The sequence below is a fragment of the Nematostella vectensis genome, chromosome 4, assembly GCF_932526225.1.
Source record: "Nematostella vectensis chromosome 4, jaNemVect1.1, whole genome shotgun sequence".
NCBI classification, from domain to species: Eukaryota; Metazoa; Cnidaria; class Anthozoa; order Actiniaria; family Edwardsiidae; genus Nematostella; species Nematostella vectensis.
In genome coordinates, this window is record NC_064037.1 from 3,332,931 (window position 1) to 3,353,555 (window position 20,625).

The 20,625-nt window shown below is 41.3% G+C and overlaps 2 protein-coding genes across 2 annotated transcripts; one reads left to right on the forward strand and one right to left on the reverse strand.

Moving 5' to 3' along the window:
• The first annotated feature begins 1,120 nt into the window (after window positions 1-1,120).
• Window positions 1,121-17,025, forward strand: LOC5507560 (AP-1 complex subunit beta-1). The gene is made up of 23 exons (XM_048726576.1): window positions 1,121-1,253; window positions 2,750-2,791; window positions 3,368-3,609; window positions 3,997-4,242; window positions 4,687-4,811; window positions 5,179-5,314; window positions 6,505-6,586; window positions 6,916-6,988; window positions 7,205-7,345; window positions 7,448-7,523; window positions 7,619-7,708; window positions 8,105-8,296; window positions 8,687-8,863; window positions 9,588-9,777; window positions 10,369-10,592; window positions 10,689-10,799; window positions 10,979-11,021; window positions 11,145-11,247; window positions 11,620-11,708; window positions 15,318-15,443; window positions 15,811-15,897; window positions 16,235-16,389; window positions 16,768-17,025. Exons 2-23 carry the CDS (start codon window positions 2,755-2,757, stop codon window positions 16,840-16,842), a joined length of 2,820 nt encoding a protein of 939 aa, XP_048582533.1. The 5' UTR covers window positions 1,121-1,253; window positions 2,750-2,754; the 3' UTR covers window positions 16,843-17,025.
• A 3-nt stretch (window positions 17,026-17,028) lies between these two features.
• On the reverse strand, window positions 17,029-19,191 carry LOC116614806. The gene is made up of 3 exons (XM_032376249.2): window positions 18,821-19,191; window positions 18,191-18,396; window positions 17,029-17,748 (listed from the first exon to the last, which is right to left on the reverse strand). The coding sequence occupies exons 1-3, from the start codon at window positions 18,933-18,935 to the stop codon at window positions 17,125-17,127; spliced, it is 945 nt and encodes a 314-aa protein (XP_032232140.1). The 5' UTR covers window positions 18,936-19,191; the 3' UTR covers window positions 17,029-17,124.
• Between the last annotated feature and the right edge of the window lie 1,434 nt (window positions 19,192-20,625).

Below are 20,625 nucleotides of genomic sequence, written 5' to 3' on the forward strand. Positions count from 1 at the left end.
AGAGGCAAGTGAAGGGCGCCATAGCAGGTTCGATTATTCCAGGGTCTGGTATTTAAAAAAATGACGCGAATTTGTGAAACTTCCTCTTTAGCGAATGGAATACAACCGAGAACAGAAATGTAAGGAAAAAATTATAGAGCTATAAAAATTACTGATAAGTTATAGGAAAAAAAGGGAAGAGCCAATTGCCCGAGAATCGAACCTTCTCAGATCAGACGAAACAAGAGAAAAATCCATACTTTCAGACATACGCTGAAACGCCGTATGGCAGCTAAGGCTTTACGGCTAGGCTGAAAATTTCGGCTCCAGCAGCGCTATCTAGCGAACTGTAAAACACAAAGAAACCAAAGGTTTCCGCGCATTAATGGGGAGGCAAGAACCAGGATCCCAGCCTTGTCTTAGTCGGTTACGCCACGCACAGCTCGCTGAGATGTAGACTGTAAAATATCGGGGTCTTTTTCACGCTTGCGTCTCTTGGGAGTTAGCCTGTTGCTATAGTAGTGTGGTAATTTCGTCATCATGCACAGCAGCACGCTGTTGCCGCCTTTAGCCTTTTGTTCTCCTTGGCTCAGATGCACGCGCATGTGACATCTTTCAGGTTGCCGCCTTTAACCTTTTAGATAGAGTACCGCTCAGAATGAATACAAATAGTGTAAAAATGTCTTTATCAAGTAATCTATTTATACATAAAACGTATGATACATATTTAGGTACATGGAATAGGCGCATCCGTTTATGTAAAAAAAAAATCCGCTCTTCAAAGTGGGGTGGCAAGCAGCCCTCCTCCCCTCCCCCTCCCCCCCCCCCCTATCCGCTCAGTCAGCGCTCAGCATTAAAACCTACGCGTGTTTCTTTTTTAACGGCCATATGGTCACTGAGTTCAGCTTATTTGACCGTACGATCGCAACCGATCGCTGCAAGTGATTCGCATTATGACCGCACACGGTCGCAAGAAGAGTTTCACTAAAAAGTCGTACTCGGTTTCCAGCGATCGCATTCTTTTTCAACTCTTCCTCCATTAAAATGAAAAGAAATCAGAGATTTCGGAGATACCAGTCCGGTTTTCGAGGCGGTCGATCGTGGATCAATCAATATACCCAAATAGTCGTGTTCGTATTCTTGGTATTCCTGTGGTTTTGGATCACCACAACGCTGGGGGACTGGCGGGATCGTCACAGGCGCCATCTTGGATATCGAAAATCATTGGAGAAAAGACCTTCAGAAATCTGCTTCCATCCTACTCGATTGATCAGGTAAACTCCTCGCGAACCTTGCAAGACATAAATTAGTCTCAATTGCTTTAATATTCCAGGAATTAGTCTTATGTTCTTGAATATAATTGGAAGATTGAGCTTGAATCTCTACCGAATGTAAGCTAACCGGAAGTCTGCGCAAATACGGGTACCTAAAACAAGCTATTTGCAGTACCCGTCGTCTCAGACATTTGTGACATAGTTCTCGCTTTTTACTGTTGCTGAAGATTTGGATGCAGCGATAACTTGTAAATAAGCTGCATCGTAGTGCATTCCTTAAAATTTCAATTTGCTTATATTTTTTAATAAGGAGGGTTGTGTTGTAACTATATATGCTGAGCTAGGGTTACTTATTGATCAAGTGACGATTATTTTGTTTTATTTGAATGCAGCTACATTAGATTAAAGCATAGTATAGCATTTAATTGCTTATTTCTGTTTTCAATTTGATATTATTTGTAATCAAAATGTCTTGAAGCTTTATTAGAAGCCCTTTTTAAGTTGTGGATAGCGAAGCTATTCAGGACTTTTTGCGGTGGCGGGGTTGTGTCACTCGCTAATCGCTAATAGCTTACTAATCGTTGACTCAAGTGTAACCCATAACCCATTCATGCTTGCTGAATTAGCTCCAACACATTCTTGCTCTTATAATTTAAGCTTCGGAATTTATCCGTACTTCGCTACTAATAGCGTTGTTTCCGATGTCTCCATGAATAACATTTCTAGACTGAACTTTGTTTGCCAAGAGCAGGAATCAGTTTTTTAAATGTCTGTAAGCAAAATCACCCAAGGAGGGCTAAAGGGCCTCTTTCCATCAATGGTATCTGGGTCGACTGTTTGTCCCCAGGGAATCAATCAGATGGGCATTGGCTTACCTCAGGCCCGTAGCCAGGATTTTGAGCGGGGTGGTTTGTTTTTTCCATGTTAGCGGACCAAATTCCCGGTATACCCCTCTCCTTGCCTTATTACATTAGGCATGTTATTAATAGGGTACTTTTTAACATATAGCGATAAGAATAAAGATAATTAAGATTTTTATAGTCATTTAAAAGACATATTGATGTGCACGGTATATCTCCAGCCAAACGTTATATATTTTTGTTTGTTCTGAGCGGACCTTCAAGCCGGGTGGAGGGGTTTGTCTGAACCCGCCGAACCCCCCTTGGCTACGGGCCTGTACCTGAAGCAGTTATTTTAACATCACAGTAGTACCATTGTTTACACTTGTCTGAGACAAAATACCCTATGTATAAATAAAACCACATAAAGCCAAGAAATTTATTAGTTTGGTCCTTATCATTTTACCCTAAAGTGTGTTAAAAATAAATGCACCAAATCCAAGCTTTTGTCCCAAATTACCATTTTATTATCCACGATTTGGCAAGGGCCTTGCCTTTTGATTTATTATTGTGTTATATTGTAAATGAGTTCTCATCAAACTTTATGAGTGCATTTAGACTACTCACAGAAAATTAATTTCCCTCCCTCTCCTTTAGCCACCATGACTGACTCCAAATATTTCACAACCACCAAGAAAGGTGAGACTATTGAATACCAAACATGCAGTTTGTATACTCTTAACGACAGAACAAGAACTACTTCAGAACTTTTTGTTCTCCAGAAGCAATTTTTCATAAACGCTAATCTTTCTGTTCTTGCAAAACACTTGTGTATTGATCATCAGCCATGGCCAGGCATGTACACAGGGGGGTGCGCAGGGTGCTCACACCCCCTCGTTGGAGGCCAAAAAATGGGTCATTTCTTATTTAAGAATCTTCAAATACTATGATTTTTCTATATGATACCTATGACTGCGCACCCCCCCCCCCCCCCCCCCCCACCCCTCAGCCAATCCTGGGAATGCTCCTGGTGGCTGTTCAAGTATCTCGCACTGCCACTCTCTTTGTTACTGATTAAATTTGAAAGAAGTGAAATATGATACACTGTGCTTGGGTTACTATACTGAATCCTGTAAATCAAGTTTGAACTATGATTATTATTTGCTTGTGTTAGTATTCAGTATTTTAACAGTTTGTCTGACTCTATTGGTAGCATGAAATGGCAAGCTAACAAACAATCTTGATCTGTGTTTAATACTTTGAAATTCTTTCAAGGTGAGATATTTGAGCTCAAGGCTGAGCTAAACAGTGACAAGAAAGATCGCAAAAAGGAGGCAGTGAAGAAAGTCATCGCCAGCATGACGGTAGGCAAGGATGTCAGCTCCTTGTTCCCTGATGTGGTGAACTGCATGCAGACGGACAACCTTGAGTTGAAGAAGCTGGTCTATCTTTACTTGATGAATTATGCCAAGTCCCAGCCTGACATGGCTATCATGGCGGTCAACACCTTTGTCAAGGTTGGTCTAACTTCTACCCTCTTTTTGCTGCCATGGGCCACCTTGAGTAGACCTTTTTTCATGTACATAATGTTAATAATTTTAAAAGGGTGATACAATATATGAAATTGGTTGTATAACTTGAAGTATAGTTCTTTGACTTGATTGTATGCTGTAGCTCTTCCAGCAGACCTTAGTTTGAAGGGTATCCTAGTCCTTCTCTAAGCTGATAGGCCTTATTTACACACCCTGTAGTGTTTATGATTAGTGTTGTGTGCTTTATGCATTCCTAGCTTATCAATTCTAGGCATTTCTAGTCTATTCTGTTATAGATAATGAAAACAATGGTATGAATGGCTAGAGTATAGAAATATACACATGATTACTTAACTGTGTTACCTTTCCAAGGACTGTGAGGACCCTAACCCCTTGATCAGAGCCCTGGCTGTACGTACAATGGGATGCATTAGAGTAGACAAGATCACAGAATACCTGTGTGAGCCTCTGAGAAAGTGTCTGAAGGATGAAGACCCCTATGTGCGTAAAACAGCGGCTGTTTGTGTTGCCAAGCTTCATGATATCAATGCCCAGCTGGTAGAGGACCAGGGTTTCCTGGACTCTCTAAAGGAACTTCTTTCAGATTCCAATCCCATGGTATGTAAAAAAGAATGAAGACTCTATCCATTTTAATTTAAAGCCGCATTGTCACCAGTTTACTTCCGGTCAATTACGTAACAATATACGATGATTTTTAACGGAAAACGTGAAAAATATTTCAAAATATTGAAAGCAGTGTGTTTATTCAAAGTTTCTGTGATGATGTGATTGATAATTTAGAGCAGATGGCCTGTTTAATATCTCGGATTTTAATAGATTCTTTTGTCTTTTAACGGTTGAGGTTTCCGTCGGACCTCTGGAAGTAAACTGGTGACAATGCGGCTTTAAACACTGTAAGTAGGGATTCCCTTATGCTTTGCATACCCTTTTTATGATGAACTGTTCTTTAAAAACAGGAAAAGAAAGAGATGTGCTTGAAGAACAATCTATTAATCTTATTAATCTATACTTTGTTTGACACTCTGTTTCCACTGACTGTAGGTTGTAGCTAATGCGATGGCAGCACTGTCTGAGATCAATGATGCATCACCCACGGCTGCAGCCATGATGGAGATGAACTCCCAAACCATCAACAAGCTTCTGACCGCTCTAAATGAATGCACTGAGTAAGTTGCTATCCTTTTCCTCTTCTCCTTAGGCACAAATAGACTAGAATGCCACTTTACTCCCTTTTCACCACTGTGGCCACACCCCCTTTTAAACCCACCTAAAGCTTTAACCCACCCAAGACTGAGGGCTTTTCCTTTCATGATTAAAATTGTAGGAAAAAAACCTTTGGGTTTTCAAGGATGTTACTGTACCTCATGTGCTTAAAACACTCAAACTCCTCCATTAGCTTGGCCTAACTTTGAATTCCCTAGTACTTTCCACTCTGATAACTCCTTGTTAACTCTTACTGTAGCTTCCTTCCCCTGATGGTTCAAGTAACATATACAAAGCTCTGTTACTTATATTTCTGTTGTTCTTTTCCAGGTGGGGCCAGATTTTCATCCTAGACTCTCTAGCCCAGTACACGCCCAAAGATGAGCGTGAGGCTCAGAGCATCTGTGAGCGTGTCACCCCAAGGCTGTCGCATGCTAATGCTGCGGTGGTGCTCTCCGCAATCAAGGTAACATTAAGGCAGGCTCAAACAAGCACAATCAAGGTAACATTAAGGCAGGCTCAAACAAGCACAATCAAGGTAACATTAAAGCAGGCTCAAACGAGCACAATCAAGGTAACATTAAGGCAGGCTCAAACGAGCACAACCAAGGTAACATTAAAGCAGGCTCAAACAAGCACAATCAAGGTAACATTAAAGCAGGCTCAAACAAGCACAATCAAGGTAACATTAAAGCAGGCTCAAACAAGCACAATCAAGATAACATTAAAGCAGGCTCAAACAAGCACAATCAAGGTAACATTAAAGCAGGCTCAAACAAGCACAACCAAAGTAACATTAAAGCAGGCTCAAACAAGCACAACCAAGGTAACATTAAAGCAGGCTCAAACAAGCACAATCAAGGTAACATTAAGGCAGGCTCAAACAAGCACAATCAAGGTAACATTAAAGCAGGCTCAAACAAGCACAACCAAGGTAACATTAAAGCAGGCTCAAACAAGCACAACCAAGGTAACATTAAAGCAGGCTCAAACAAGCACAATCAAGGTAACATTAAAGCAGGCTCAAACAAGCACAATCAAGGTAACATTAAAGCAGGCTCAAACAAGCACAATCAAGGTAACATTAAAGCAGGCTCAAACAAGCACAACCAAGGTAACATTAAAGCAGGCTCAAACAAGCACAATCAAGGTAACATTAAAGCAGGCTCAAACAAGCACAACCAAGGTAACATTAAAGCAGGCTCAAACAAGCACAATCAAGGTAACATTAAAGCAGGCTCAAACAAGCACAACCAAGGTAACATTAAAGCAGGCTCAAACAAGCACAACCAAGGTAACCTTAAGGCAGGCTCAAACAAGCACAACCAAGGTAACATTGAAGCAGGCTCAAACAAGCGACAAAGACACTCAAAGGGGGTCACAATATTGTTAGAAGATGAACAGCAATGATTGATATCTATTTGAATACTATTTGTTTCAACTTGCACCAGCCTGTGAGAAGACATGGTGTTTTGTTTTGTTTTTTACCCCACCTTTATTCATGGGCTTTAGCTCTTTTCTACCTTCTCGATTTTGGAATGACCTTGACTGTATTTTTTTATTTTTTATTTTTTCTTATTTACTATTACAGTACTATATCAGAAAACTGTAGTGTTGATAGACAATGCTGACTGTCTTGGTGTGTTTCTCTGCAAGGTTTTGATGAAGTACATGGAGATGATGACTCCAAGCACAGGCTTTGTGCAGAACATCCTCAAGAAGCTTGCCCCACCCTTAGGTACCTAAAAAGCTTTCTTGTCAGAGCTGTTAATGCAAGAAGCATAACACTAGGATTTTTATTCCAAGTCTTTCTTCTACAGTTATACGCTTCACTTCACTTATCCAGCTCATGCATTTTCGATATTTCACTACTTAAAATATTCATTCTAAGGGTTGCGAGTGCGTGTTTCTGTCCGTTGTAGATTTTTTTATAGTAAATAAAGTGACTATCTGATTATATGCACATGATTATAGTTGCACATTTGCCATTGTTGCAAAGAGAATGAACTTTATGATAAATAATACATTACTGAGGACTTGGACTTAAATGTGTATATTTTTCTCTAGTAACGCTTCTCTCAAGCGAACCGGAAGTGCAGTATGTGGCTTTGAGGAACATTAATCTTATTGTTCAGAAGAGGTAAAAGCAACTTTCATAAATATTATCAGCCTTATATTGTTGTATCTATCATTTTTTCATTTTGTTTTTGTTTTTGGAGTATACTGTACCAGAAATACTCCCTCATTTGCAGGAAATTATTCCATTCTTGTATAATTTATTTATATAATTATTTCTTTATAAATTGACAGATTTCACTGTGTACTGTTAACCTTATACATGGTAAATTTTGTCCAGGCCTGAAATCCTCAAGAATGAGATGAAAGTGTTCTTTGTCAAGTACAATGACCCAATCTATGTAAAGCTGGAGAAGCTAGATATCATGATACGCCTTGCAAACGAGTTGAACATTGCGCAGGTTCTCGCAGAACTCAAGGAGTAAGTTCATGTTACACAATTTTTACAATTTGCCCAATGCCCTTTATTTTATTTTTCATTTCCTCAGGCATTCTCTAATTCACTTACCTTAACTTATTTTAGGTATGCAACTGAAGTTGATGTGGACTTTGTGAGGAAGTCTGTTCGGGCTATCGGCAGATGTGCCATTAAAGTCGAGGTGTGTAACTTGCAAGCTGTGTAAATACCTTGAAACATTCTCCAATAACAATTAAAACTCAACCTTAATACACGGACTTAAACAATTACCCGCAGCAATCAGCAGAAAGATGTGTCAGTACTCTGTTAGATCTCATCCAAACCAAGGTCAACTATGTCGTACAAGAGGCTATTGTCGTCATCAAGGTATGTGTATTTTTGTACTTTTGCAAGCTAAATGTGCTGTATAACTCTTTTTTTATTATATTTTGGAAAAATTGTTTATTCATTAGTGAGCGTTTTGTATAGAAATGTGTTCAATTTTGTTTTCAGAATCCTTTTGCAGCCTTTATTCATTAGACAGTGCTACTGTATAATAGGCATAAGTACCGTAACCACACAGTTATAGATATTGTACTGCAAATCAAACTCTGAGCATGTGAGCTTGTTTCAGAATGTTTATAACATTCCCATAAACATCAGTGCCCCTACACTCTATTGTATTCTTTAATTAAACACCCCAGGGCACAATATATGCATGCTTTTATGCAATCAATATTCTGCAAAATATACCCAGGTATTAGAATGCCTACACTTTTGCAGGACATATTCCGCAAATACCCTAACAAGTATGAGAGCATCATCTCCACCCTCTGCGAGAACCTTGACTCCCTGGATGAGCCTGAGGCAAGGGCATCCATGATCTGGATTATTGGCGAGTATGCTGAGCGTATTGACAATGCCGCTGAGCTATTGGAGTCTTTCCTGGAGGGCTTCCAGGATGAAAACACACAGGTATGTATGCTATTAAAGTGTAGTTCCCTTTAAACTGTGCAGTTCCCTTAAAACTCTTTTTATTTTTATGTTGTTCCACATTTTTAAAACTACATATACATTGGACTTTTGTTACCTAATATAATGTTAATCTCGGTTTAGCAATCATGGTCAATCATGGCCAACCATGGAATGTATAGGAAAACATCTTGATTTAACAATAAAACTCTCTAGATAGCAATGCAATTTTTTAGTCCCTTTCCAGATTATTGTATTGAAGTTTCACTGTAATGTCAATGTCAATGATTCTTTAAGAACTTAGAGACCTTTAAAGCCATACTGAGAGACTCCATTGCTACCAACATAGTGGAATAGAGTTCAGCTGATTTCTTGCCAATTTGTAATTTTCAGGTCCAGCTACAGCTTCTGACCTCCATAGTCAAGCTGTTCCTAAAGCGTCCGACCGACACCCAGGAACTTGTTCAACAGGTGCTCAGCCTTGCCACCCAGGATAGTGACAACCCTGACCTGCGGGACAGAGGTTACATATACTGGAGACTGCTCTCAACTGACCCTGTGGCTGCCAAGGTTTGTACTCTACAGATACTATATTTTACAGTGCCTCTTATGGGGAGTCTGTCACACATAGGTTGCCTCAACTGCCCCTCACCACTGACTTTTGTGTTCAATATCTGGTTCTGTGAATTGTGTTGCCATAATTACATCTACTGGAGACTGCTGTCAACTGACCCTGTGGCTGCCAAGGTTTGTATTCTAGGGATACTATATTTTACAGTGCCTCTTATGGGGAGTCTGTCACACATAAGTTGCCTCAACTGCCCCTCACCACTGACTTTTGTGTTCAATATCTGGTTCTGTGAATTGTGTTGCCATAATTACTTTAATAAGTGCCTCCCCTGAATAAGAAAACTAGATGATAGAAGGAATCTAAGGAAACTAAATGATAGAAAGGAAAGTAATGACAGTCAACAGTACTTCTTGCCACAACATTTGATATTTCAAAGCTTGTTTTTGTGGTTATGGGAGAATTTTTACTTCTCGACATTGTAACAAAGCGACTTAATGCCTCCTTTAAGTAGCTTGACCGTGACATGAAAAATAAGATAAATGCCTATTATAGTTGTTGCCTTTGCTCAAAGGGTTTTTATCTGGGTTGTCTGGTTTTCCCACTGCTAGAATTTGTCCAGGATGAAAAGCCCTCATCTCAAGGGAGACTAACTTTAGATCATGGACCCCATATCCTTCATACTGTGTAGCCAATTACTGAGGTCATTTTTTTATTCTACTGCAGGAGGTTGTCCTGGCGGAGAAGCCCCTCATCTCGGAGGAGACTGACCTGCTTGAACCAACTCTGCTGGATGAGCTTATCTGCAACATCTCCACACTGGCATCTGTGTACCACAAGCCACCCAGCTCCTTTGTAGAGGGCCGCACTGCTGCTCGCAGGTTTACCTTGCCCCCTAGGGCAGAACCATCTCCAGGTTTGTGTTGCAGGACCATTAGAGAGCTTAAGCAGGACAGCAAGACTGCGACAGGCACGCACTTCTTTGAAGTGCTATTGACATCAGCTGTGTTCATCTTTTGTATATTCTATGCACACTGTTGTGGATGTCAATTGTCGTATTTGAAAACAAAACTAAGAGCATGCATGCTAGTCGTTTTTTCTTTTAAGCCCTCTTTTTAGTTACTGTAACTCACTTCATTAAACACTTAGACAGGGAAATAAAGATTAATAATAAAGATTAAATAAAGATTTATAGCAAAAATGCTCTAGTCTACAGTATACTGGACAAATTCTCAATGTGGTCCAAAATATTGTTTCTTTTCAAGAGCAGCAATTATTCTCTTTAATCCTTGTTTTTTATCCATTGTTTTCTTGGGCATTTTCTGATATTACACACTATACCTATCTTTTGCTGTCATTGTACATAATCCTCATGTTTTTTGGCATCCTAATTCATTGAGTAACTTCTGCAAATAACTCCCTACTGTTCTGCAAATAACTCCCTACCGTTCTGCAAATAACTCCCTACCGTTCTGCAAATAACTCCCTACTGTTCTGTTTCTTTCAGGTGCTGAGACTGCTGAGCCAATCTCTCCCAGTGTCCAGGCCGCCGTCCATGCTGCAGCACCTACACCAGCTGCTGCCCCACCTGCCATGGCACCAGCCAACGATCTGCTAGGCGACTTGCTGTCCGACATACCTGCAGCCCAACCTGCTGCACCCCCAGTGGCTGCTGCACCAGTTGGTGGGGGTGTGATGGATCTGCTGGGAGAGGATCTGAGTGGACTGCATGTAAGTTAGAAATTTGGAAGTTGAAATGTTGGTATTACTGTATATGTAGGCTTGTACCCAACTATCTCTAAACATCTATCACTGTGTCTTATTTAGCTGGGAGGCCCCGCCCAGCAGTCAGCTCCTGCCCCTGGGGGTATGGGTGACCTTTTCAGCCTTGCAGCAGCACCTGAGTTTTCAGGAGGGATGTATTCCGCACCCAAACAGGTGTGTACTTGAGAATGTTGAAATAGGCCATGACAAGATGTTTGTGTACGGATACTGTAGGTGCCAAATAAACAGTACAGTACAGTAGGTGTTTTTACAAGACTACCTAAGTTTGCTTATTACAATCATTGCAAGTTAGCCTATAGTGGAAAATACATGATCCTCTTATCCCTGGCTAGGTGTGGCTTCCAGCTAGTAAAGGCAAAGGACTTGAGGTCCATGGTAAGTGTGAGCTGCTGTCTCTGTTGCAGTGTAATGTGTACTTGGTTTAAGTCCACCCTTCTACACTATTTAGAATGTTATTATGTATCATGTTATCTATTAAAATACTCTCTTATATCTTAGGTACCTTTGCTCAACGCCAAGGACAGATCTATATGGATCTCACTGTGTACAACCGAGCCATGCAAGCGATGAGTGGCTTTGCCATACAGTTCAACAAAAATAGGTTCTCACATTATCCCTGTCTCCGTTACAAAAACAGAGTTTCTCGTTACTTATTTCTGGTTGCAGGAAATTTATCTTAGGAGATGACTATTTAGCTGTTTAGGAGAGGGGGGGGGGCTTAGTTGATATTATAAAAAAAATTCTGCATCCTTTGCTCCAAAGAAAAAAGCCACCCTATATGTCAAAAATATATATTCATGCCAATTATCGTACCCATCCCTCTATCAAAAGTTAAATTGTCAGTCCTCTAGATCACAGTACATCACAGAACTATTTAAACGTTGTACTTTGTATTGTGCCTATTGCAAATTGATTTTTTTTCTGCCTCATACTGTTTGATATAATGTACTGACTGCACACCCTGTCATTCCAGCTTCGGCCTTGCCCCTGCCAGTCAGCTTAACCTACCTACACCTCTTCCACCAAATCAGTCAGCAGAGACGTCCCTCCCACTCAATACAAGTAAGTACTGGCCGACCGACGTTAAGTTGTGCCTTCTACTGATGTGTGTTATTGAGTCATGCCATGTACTGATGTGTGTTATTGAGTCCTGCCGTGTACTGATGTGTGTTATTGAGTCCTGCCTTGTACTGATATGTGTTATTGAGCCCTGCCATGTACTGATATGTGTTATTGAGTCCTGCCATGTACTGATATGTGTTATTGAGTTCTGCCATGTACTGATATGTGTTATTGAGTCCTGCCATGTACTGATATGTGTTATTGAGTCCTGCCATGTACTGATATGTGTTATTGAGTCCTGCCATTTAATGATGTGTGTTATTGAGTCCTGCCATGTACTGATATGTGTTATTGAGTCCTGCCATTTAATGATGTGTGTTATCGAGTCCTGCCATTTAATGATGTGTGTTATCGAGTCCTGCCATGTACTGATATGTGTTATTGAGTCGTGCCTTGTACTGATGTGTGTTATTGAGTCGTGCCATGTACTAATATGTGTTATTGAGTCCCGCCATGTACTGATGTGTGTTATCGAGTCCTGCCATGTACTGATGTGTGTTATTGAGTCGTGCCTTGTACTGATGTGTGTTATTGAGTCGTGCCATGTACTAATATGTGTTATTGAGTCCCGCCATGTACTGATGTGTGTTATTGAGTCCTGCCATTTAATGATGTGTGTTATTGAGTCCCGCCATGTACTGATGTGTGTTATTGAGTCGTGCCTTGTACTGCTATGTGTTATTTAGTCCTGCCATGTACTGATATGTGTTATTGAGTCCTGCCATGTACTGATATGTGTTATTGAGTCCTGCCATGTACTGATGTGTGTTATCGAGTCCTGCCATGTACTGATGTGTGTTATCGAGTCCTTCCATGTACTGATATGTGTTATTGAGTCCTGCCATGTACTGATCTGTGTTATTGAGCCCTGCCATGTACTGATATGTGTTATTGAGTCCTGCCATGTACTGATGTGTGTTATTGAGTCCTGCCATTTAATGATGTGTGTTATTGAGTCCTGCCATGTACTGATGTGTGTTATTGAGTCCTGCCATGTACTGATCTGTGTTATTGAGTCCTGCCATGTACTGATATGTGTTATTGAGTCCTGCCATGTACTGATATGTGTTATTGAGTCCTGCCATGTACTGATATGTGTTATTGAGTCCTGCCATGTACTGATGTGTGTTATTGAGTCCTGCCATGTACTGATATGTGTTATTGAGTCCTGCCATGTACTGATATGTGTTATTGAGTCCTGCCATGTACTGACATGTGTTATTGAGTCCTGCCATGTACTGACATGTGTTATTGAGTCCTGCCATGTACTGATATGTGTTATTGAGTCCTGCCATGTACTGATCTGTGTTATTGAGCCCTGCCATGTACTGATATGTGTTATTGAGTCCTGCCATGTACTGATGTGTGTTATTAAGTCCTGCCATTTAATGATGTGTGTTATTGAGTCCTGCCATGTACTGATGTGTGTTATTTAGTCCTGCCATGTACTGATATGTGTTATTGAGTCCTGCCATGTACTGATGTGTGTTATTGAGTCCTGCCATGTACTGATATGTGTTATTGAGTCCTGCCATGTACTGATGTGTGTTATCGAGTCCTGCCATGTACTGATATGTGTTATTGAGTCCTGTCATGTACTGATATGTGTTATTGAGTTCTGCCATGTACTGATGTGTGTTATTGAGTCCTGCCGTGTACTGATGTGTGTTATTGAGTCCTGCCATGTAATGATGTGTGTTATTGAGTCCTGCCTTGTACTGATATGTGTTATCGAGTCCTGCCATGTACTGATATGTGTTATTGAGTCCTGTCATGTACTGATATGTGTTATTGAGTCCTGCCATGTACTGATGTGTGTTATTGAGTCCTGCCATGTACTGATGTGTGTTATTGAGTCCTGCCATGTACTGACATGTGTTATTGAGTCCTGCCATGTACTGACATGTGTTATTGAGTCCTGCCATGTACTGATGTGTGTTATTGAGGCCTGCCATGTACTGATATGTGTTATTGAGTCCTGCCATGTACTGATGTGTGTTATTGAGTCCTGCCATGTACTGATAGGTGTTATTGAGTCCTGCCATGTACTGACATGTGTTATTGAGTCGTGCCTTGTACTGATGTGTGTTATTGAGTCCTGCTTTGTACTGATGTGTGTTATTGAGTCCTGCCGTGTACTGATGTGTGTTATCGAGTCCTGCCATGTACTGATATGTGTTATTGAGTCCTGCCATGTACTGATCTGTGTTATTGAGTCCTGCCATGTACTGATATGTGTTATTGAGTCATGCCATGTACTGATATGTGTTATTGAGTCCTGCCATGTACTGATGTGTGTTATTGAGTCCTGCCATTTAATGATGTGTGTTATTGAGTCCTGCCATGTACTGATGTGTGTTATTTAGTCCTGCCATGTACTGATATGTGTTATTGAGTCCTGCCATGTACTGATGTGGGTTATTGAGTCCTGCTTTGTACTGATGTACTGATATGTGTTATTGAGTCCTGCCATGTTCTGATATGTGTTATTGAGTCCTGCCATGTACTGATATGTGTTATTGAGTCCTGCCATGTACTGACATGTGTTATTGAGTCCTGCCATGTACTGATGTGTGTTATTGAGTCATGCCATGTACTGATATGTGTTATTGAGTCCTGCCTTGTACTGACATATGTTATTGAGTCCTGCCATGTACTGTTATTGTTTATTGAGTCGTGCCTTGTACTGATATGTGTTACTGAGTCGTTCCTTGTACTGATGTGTGTTATTGAGTCGTGCTTTGTACTGATGTACTGATATGTGTTATTGAGTCCTGCCATGTACTGATACTGTATGTGTTATTGAGTCGTGCCTTGTACTGATGTGTGTTATTGAGTCGTGCCTTGTACTGATATGTGTTATTGAGTCGTGCCTTGTACTGATATTGTTTATTGAGTCCTGCATTATACTGTTGTTGTTTATTGAGTCGTGCCTTATACTGTTATTATTTATCGAGTCGTGCCTTGTACTGTTATTGTTTATCGAGTCGTGCCTTGTACTGTTATTGTTTATCGAGTCGTGCCTTGTACTGTTATTGTTTATTGAGTCGTGCCTTGTACTGTTATTGTTTATTGAGTCGTGCCTTGTACTGATATGTGTTATTGAGTCGTGCCTTGTACTGTTATTGTTTATCGAGCCGTGCCTTGTACTGATATTGTTTATTGAGTCGTGCCTTGTACTGTTATTGTTTATCGAGTCGTGCCTTGTACTGTTATTGTTTATCGAGTCGTGCCTTGTACTGCTATTGTTTATTGAGTCGTGTCTTGTACTGTTATTGTTTATTGAGTCGTGCCTTGTACTGATATGTGTTATTGAGTCGTGCCATGTACTGATATGTGTTATTGAGTCGTTCCTTGTACTGATATTGTTTATTGAGTCCTGCATTATACTGTTGTTGTTTATTGAGTCGTGCCTTATACTGTTATTATTTATCGAGTCGTGCCTTGTACTGTTATTGTTTATCGAGTCGTGCCTTGTACTGTTATTGTTTATCGAGTCGTGCCTTGTACTGTTATTGTTTATCGAGGTCTGCCTTTTTCTGCCCGCAGCTGGCCCCGTTCAACGCATGGACCCCCTCACTAACCTGCAAGTGGCGATGAAGAATCATCTTGACATCTTCTACTTTAGTACCATGGTGCCTGTGAATGTGCTTGTCTCAAACGCCGGCAACATGGGTAGGTATCAGCCAGTCATGGATTAATCTAGCCAGAGCTATAACTACTGGAACTCTCTCAATTGACAGTTACAGTACATCAGAATGACGAGAAATAAAGCCAATGCAAATGATTTCTATAATCAGGTCAAGAAACAATAGATCCTAACACACTTTCTAGGCCTTTGTCCCTGTCTGGTCACCGAGTTTGAGTTTCTATTCTACATACCGCTATTTTATGGGGTTATCTAGTGGTGCTTTTATTCCAAGACTCTAATTTTGGCCACATGGAAAGACATCCGTTGCGAAAACGTTATTTTTGTCCTATGAGTGTGTTTTTTTGAGTGGTGTTGGTGGTATTGAGTGGTGTTTTTTTTTTTTTTTTCAAGATCGCAAGGTGTTTTTGGCCACGTGGAAAGACATCCCTGTCGAAAACGAGAGGCAGACGCAAATTAATGATGTCAACATGAACTCCGGTAAGTTTATCACAGCAGTATGGAGAAAAGGGGATGATTGGAGAAGGTGCTCGAACACGAGGGGTAGTAGCGAAATAAATAAGTTACGCGGAAAGCCACCATTTTGACATCCTAGAGAATTGCCAATTCTATGAGAAAGTATCCATTTCCATCGTCTGTTTTTGGGATTTGTTGTATATTTTCGAAAAAATATTAAACCTTTTTTGAGATTTTTATTTATAGATTTCATTGCATAAATTGTCTGCCACTATTGAATAAAAAGACATCAAATGTGTGGCTCTTAAATTAACTAAAAGCTGCGAATTAACGAAGACGTTAAAATTCATCTTCATTTCAGAAACCGCACGTGACAAATTGAACAACAACAACATCTTTACGGTGGCCAAACGCACGGTCGAGGGCCAAGACATGCTCTACCAGTCCCTCTTGTTCTGCAATGGTATCTGGGTGTTGGCAGAGCTCAAGATGATTCCGGGAAACCCGGTTGTCCAGGTAATGCGTATACTTCTTGGGCGGTCTAAACAATTTTTTTTTAGAAATGTCGTTTTCCAAGTGGCAGGCTGTCGCAGAAGAGTGTTCCATTGGCACATTTTATTTTTATTTCGCGATAGTAAGAGTAGCGAAAACTACCTTGTACCCTTGGTGCCAGAACCCAGGTTTTAAATGATGTACCGAGCGGTGATCGGGACAAGTGTCTCGAGCACGCCGCTGCCTGCCTTCCAGACGGCATTCGTTCGTCGCACTTTCGGGCTATAGGCGGTGACATTACCTCTGAAGCCCGTGTAATCATCTTGAAAAACTCGCTAGTCAGTACAAGTCATTGTCTGGTCCTGTAACTGAGTTGTAGATGTTTTTTTTTTTCTATCTCAGCTGTCGGTGAAAACGCGAGCGATGGATGTGGTCCCACACGTGCAGATGATGTATGAAACTCTGCTGCACAACTGAATATCGCGTGTGGCTTAGATAAAACAACCAGCCAACTGGACAGAATTGGAAGAAACAGAACGAGATTTAGATCGACCAGGTCCTAGTTATGAAGTCGAAGTCCGCCCTATAATTCAAATCTACTAGAATTTTCATTTATCATAGCTTAGTCGAACACTTAATAAAAAAAATTACTTGCAGGTACTGTCGACTATATTTTTATTTTTTTTGCTTATCGTACCACTATTATTTAACATTTTATCATTATTACCATGCACATTAGCATAGTAATGTCCCCACTGGTTAGCAAACAGTACAGCACTGAGATGGGACGCGTTCCTCGTCCAAATCATTCAGAGTGATCATTTCAAACACCATCTCTGGACAGGTGTTACGGTCTTCCCTTGCCTCTAGGGACCCCTCCCCTGTCCGTATATCTGGATCTCTAGTGCTGAGGTACGTCCCATATACTGTCTTGACAAGAACCTTGTCGTTCGTCAAGTACACAAATTGGAACTTTGCCTCTTTGCAGATCTTTTTCGAGTCTGTTTTGACTGGCCCTAGACCCTTCGGTTCCTTCGCGCATAAAAGCTCCCCAAAGCACGTTTCAATGAGAAAATGTCCTGGCTTTTCTTCCCTGAACCAGAACTCTTCTCGCTCTCCTTCATCCTTCGAGTCTGTGAATATCGGCCCGCACTGGTCATGTTCTGGCTTGCAGGCTGTGACGTACGTCCCCCAAAAGGTCCGTAGGACGAATACCTGTGATACGCCTAGTGTTTCGGGTATCGTTTCGACATAGAAGAGATGATGACTCGTGATGCGTAGACCATCCGTGGGCGGGGCGCGTTGCTGGTTCGGTTCGAGTGCTGAGACATAAGTCCCATGATCGGTGTACAGTGCAAATTTCTGACCAGGAAGACGAACTATCTAGAGTGGGAATAAAGATAGCTGTTAGGGGTGCGTCCATGATCTGAGTATAGACTATTCCATACTGGTGGCAGGTGTTGCAGGGTTGCTAGGCTTTTCGGGATTGTGTTTGCACACTGCCCCCAGGATATTGAGACTCTAAATTCAGAGACGAGCGTCGTGGCTTTTCCCTCGATTTCTTTGACATTTCTTATTTTTTTACCATATAATATATATATTTTTTTATTTTATGTGGGGGAGGAGGGGGCCCTCATCCGCCGCCTATGACATGTTTGTAAGTTGGAGGATGTTAATGTGTTGCTTGCGAAACAATGTTTCACAAGATTGCGTGGTCGAGGATGTAATTGATCCTCGCACACTCCTTGTATTTGCCAATCTGTCATTTTCTGTATCCCAGCCTTGCTTGGTTGACCAAATATAGGTCGAAGGCTGTCTGACACACCTGGAATATTTCCCAGGGCCCTATAGTCTCGCTGTCCATGCGGACCGCGCCATTCTTGGAGGCTGGGGTAAACTTGATGTACGTCCCGTAACATGTCCTGAGTGCCACTCGCCCCTGCGAGTGCTGGACGGCCTCGAACTGCTCGGCCCTCCCAATAGACGAAGCATTGGTGCTGAACACACCGTCCCCACATGATGGAGGCATGGCTGATGAGGAACCAGAAAGGAACACTCAAAAAAGCACGAAAATCAGCAAAAAGTTAAAGGCACAATTAGGCGTAGAACATAATAAAGGCATAGCTTGGGAGCTAAAAAAAAGTCACAGGCGGCCTCACCAAATGTGTGAGCATAAAGGGGTGGTCAAACAGTTCCTCAGGCTAAATGAACCGCTCAAATCGTGAAACTGAATAAAGTTTCGCTGGAGTTCCTCGCGGCGATAGTAAAGGGGGATCGGAAAAATGTTTCGCAAAAAGGGGCCGAGAGCACGAGTGCATGTAAAACCTTTCACTAAAGTCCAAAGCCGCCGATCAACACACGCTCTAAGCGCGCGAGCGTCGCGAGAAAGTCGCGTGAATATAAAGACTGCCTGGAAATAAAAATGGCCAATACGTCCCTTAATTTGGTTACGTACCTGTGACAAATGTGTCTTGAGAAGTTCTAAAACACACGGAAGGGATGTCGAGTGGCATGGACTCTCTAATACCGGCAATCTGCATCAGTCTACTGTCCATACACCAGCGAAACATCGTAGCCTCTTGCCAATAGTCAAACTAGGTTCGCTGAGATCTTCTTTAGCAATGCATTACAACAGTGTTTCCCGGTAAAAGTGTTGACGTGACAGAGGGAGCCTATGAGCGCATGCGCCGCGAGCTGGAAAAGATCATGCTCGCGCACCATCTCGTACGCCCACGTAGCTTTGTGCCAGCGGCAATTGGGAAATACGAATTCACGCAAATAATTATCTATGCAGGGCCGTAGCGGGGCTGTGGGGCACTTATTTTTTTAAATCATAAGGAAATGACCAGTAGGGGAGTGTTTCTGTATTGTGCCCCCCAATATTTTCGTAATGTTTCTGTATCGTGCTCATCCACCCCCCCCCCCCCCCCCCCAATAGAAACAAATGCAAATGCATGCACATGAAGATGAAACAATGGACTGATTCATTTGCATGCATTCGCATTTAATACGGCTCATGGATAATACGATGTTTGAACTTAGACTAAGGTTATAAAATCCTACCAACAACTGCTTTCCCAAAGTTCAAGATTCTTCCGATTCTGCTACATGTCCCTTAGTGGGGTCTCTCTTCAATGGATCATCCTATCCAACAACAACTTACTATTTTTTATATTTTGTTAGTTAATCCTAATGAATTTTGTACATATACTAGCTGTAACATGCCACTGTAACTCATTTATAACCTGAGGAAGGCAGGTATTGGCCTGCCGAAATATCGTTAAAAAAACAACTCTGCGTTGTTGTCGACTTTTTCTTATTCCTGCATGATGGAAAAATATTTATTTGCACTTAAAAATGATAAAAGTTAATATGATGTTAAGAGGGATTGTACCAGCGGTCATTTTGTCATCCTGGCAACATATCAAGTGGGAGAGAGCATCCATTTCCATCAGTTGGCAAATCTATTAGGATAATGGTTTTTATCATCTAGATAATAGAGTATTAGACGTGTGCCCCGTAACTACGGTAGCCTTGTTCCCGACGTCTACATGATGCCATTTTTAATGACGTGCATTTTTTTTCTCATCTTGCTCTCTGACGTATGTCTGACCTGGGCAGGGGCGTGTCTAGAGAAAAAGGTAGGGTGGGGTCCAGAATAGGACGCAGGGGCGTGTCTAGAGAAAAAGGTAGGGTGGGGTCCAGAATAGGACGCAGGGGCGTGTCTAGAGAAAAAGGTAGGGTGGGGTCCAGAGTAGTAATTTATTCACCACGGATCAACCTAGTTCGTATCGGCATCTTTAGCTCCGGCAACAGATCCATCTAGGAACTTTTTCTTCCTTATCACACTTAATTTTCGCGATTGGCGATATTTCGCGAAACTTTATTTTCGCGATTTTCCTATTTCCGTAAAAACCAGATCACTTATTTTCGCGATTGGGATAATAAAATCAAGCAAAACAAGTGGAATTAAAATGTGCTGTAATCATCAAAACTGACACAATTTGTAACAAAAAGATGCGTTGGCAAAATTTATTTTCATAAAAATCTATAAATACAAGTCCATCTCATCCCCTCAACCCTCCAACTCAACGAGGATCAAGCTTAAAGGGTGTTTGGCTCAGTGACAAAGGGGGTATTTTTTTGTTACATATGGCTTTCTGGTAGCCCAAAGGGGGTGAGATCCGCTCTGTACCGTACTATATGTACATTAAAGACTAAATAGACATAAAGCCTTTTAAACGGCCAATATTCCCCCAA

Bases quoted from the DNA above. Each gene is read 5' to 3' on its own strand.
- LOC116614806 (XM_032376249.2), bottom strand. From the start codon at position 18,935: ATGTTTCGCTGGTGTATGGACAGTAGACTGATGCAGATTGCCGGTATT. The intron at 18,397-18,820 runs GTACGTAACCAA...GTTCCTCATCAG, and splicing joins TCAAGACACATTTGTCACAG to CCATGCCTCCATCATGTGGG. The intron at 17,749-18,190 runs GTGTGTCAGACA...TTCCCACTCTAG, and splicing joins GGCCCTGGGAAATATTCCAG to ATAGTTCGTCTTCCTGGTCA.
- LOC5507560 (XM_048726576.1), top strand. From the start codon at position 2,755: ATGACTGACTCCAAATATTTCACAACCACCAAGAAAG. The intron at 7,524-7,618 runs GTGTGTAACTTG...AATTACCCGCAG, and splicing joins GATGTGCCATTAAAGTCGAG to CAATCAGCAGAAAGATGTGT. The intron at 16,390-16,767 runs GTAATGCGTATA...TTTCTATCTCAG, and splicing joins CGGGAAACCCGGTTGTCCAG to CTGTCGGTGAAAACGCGAGC.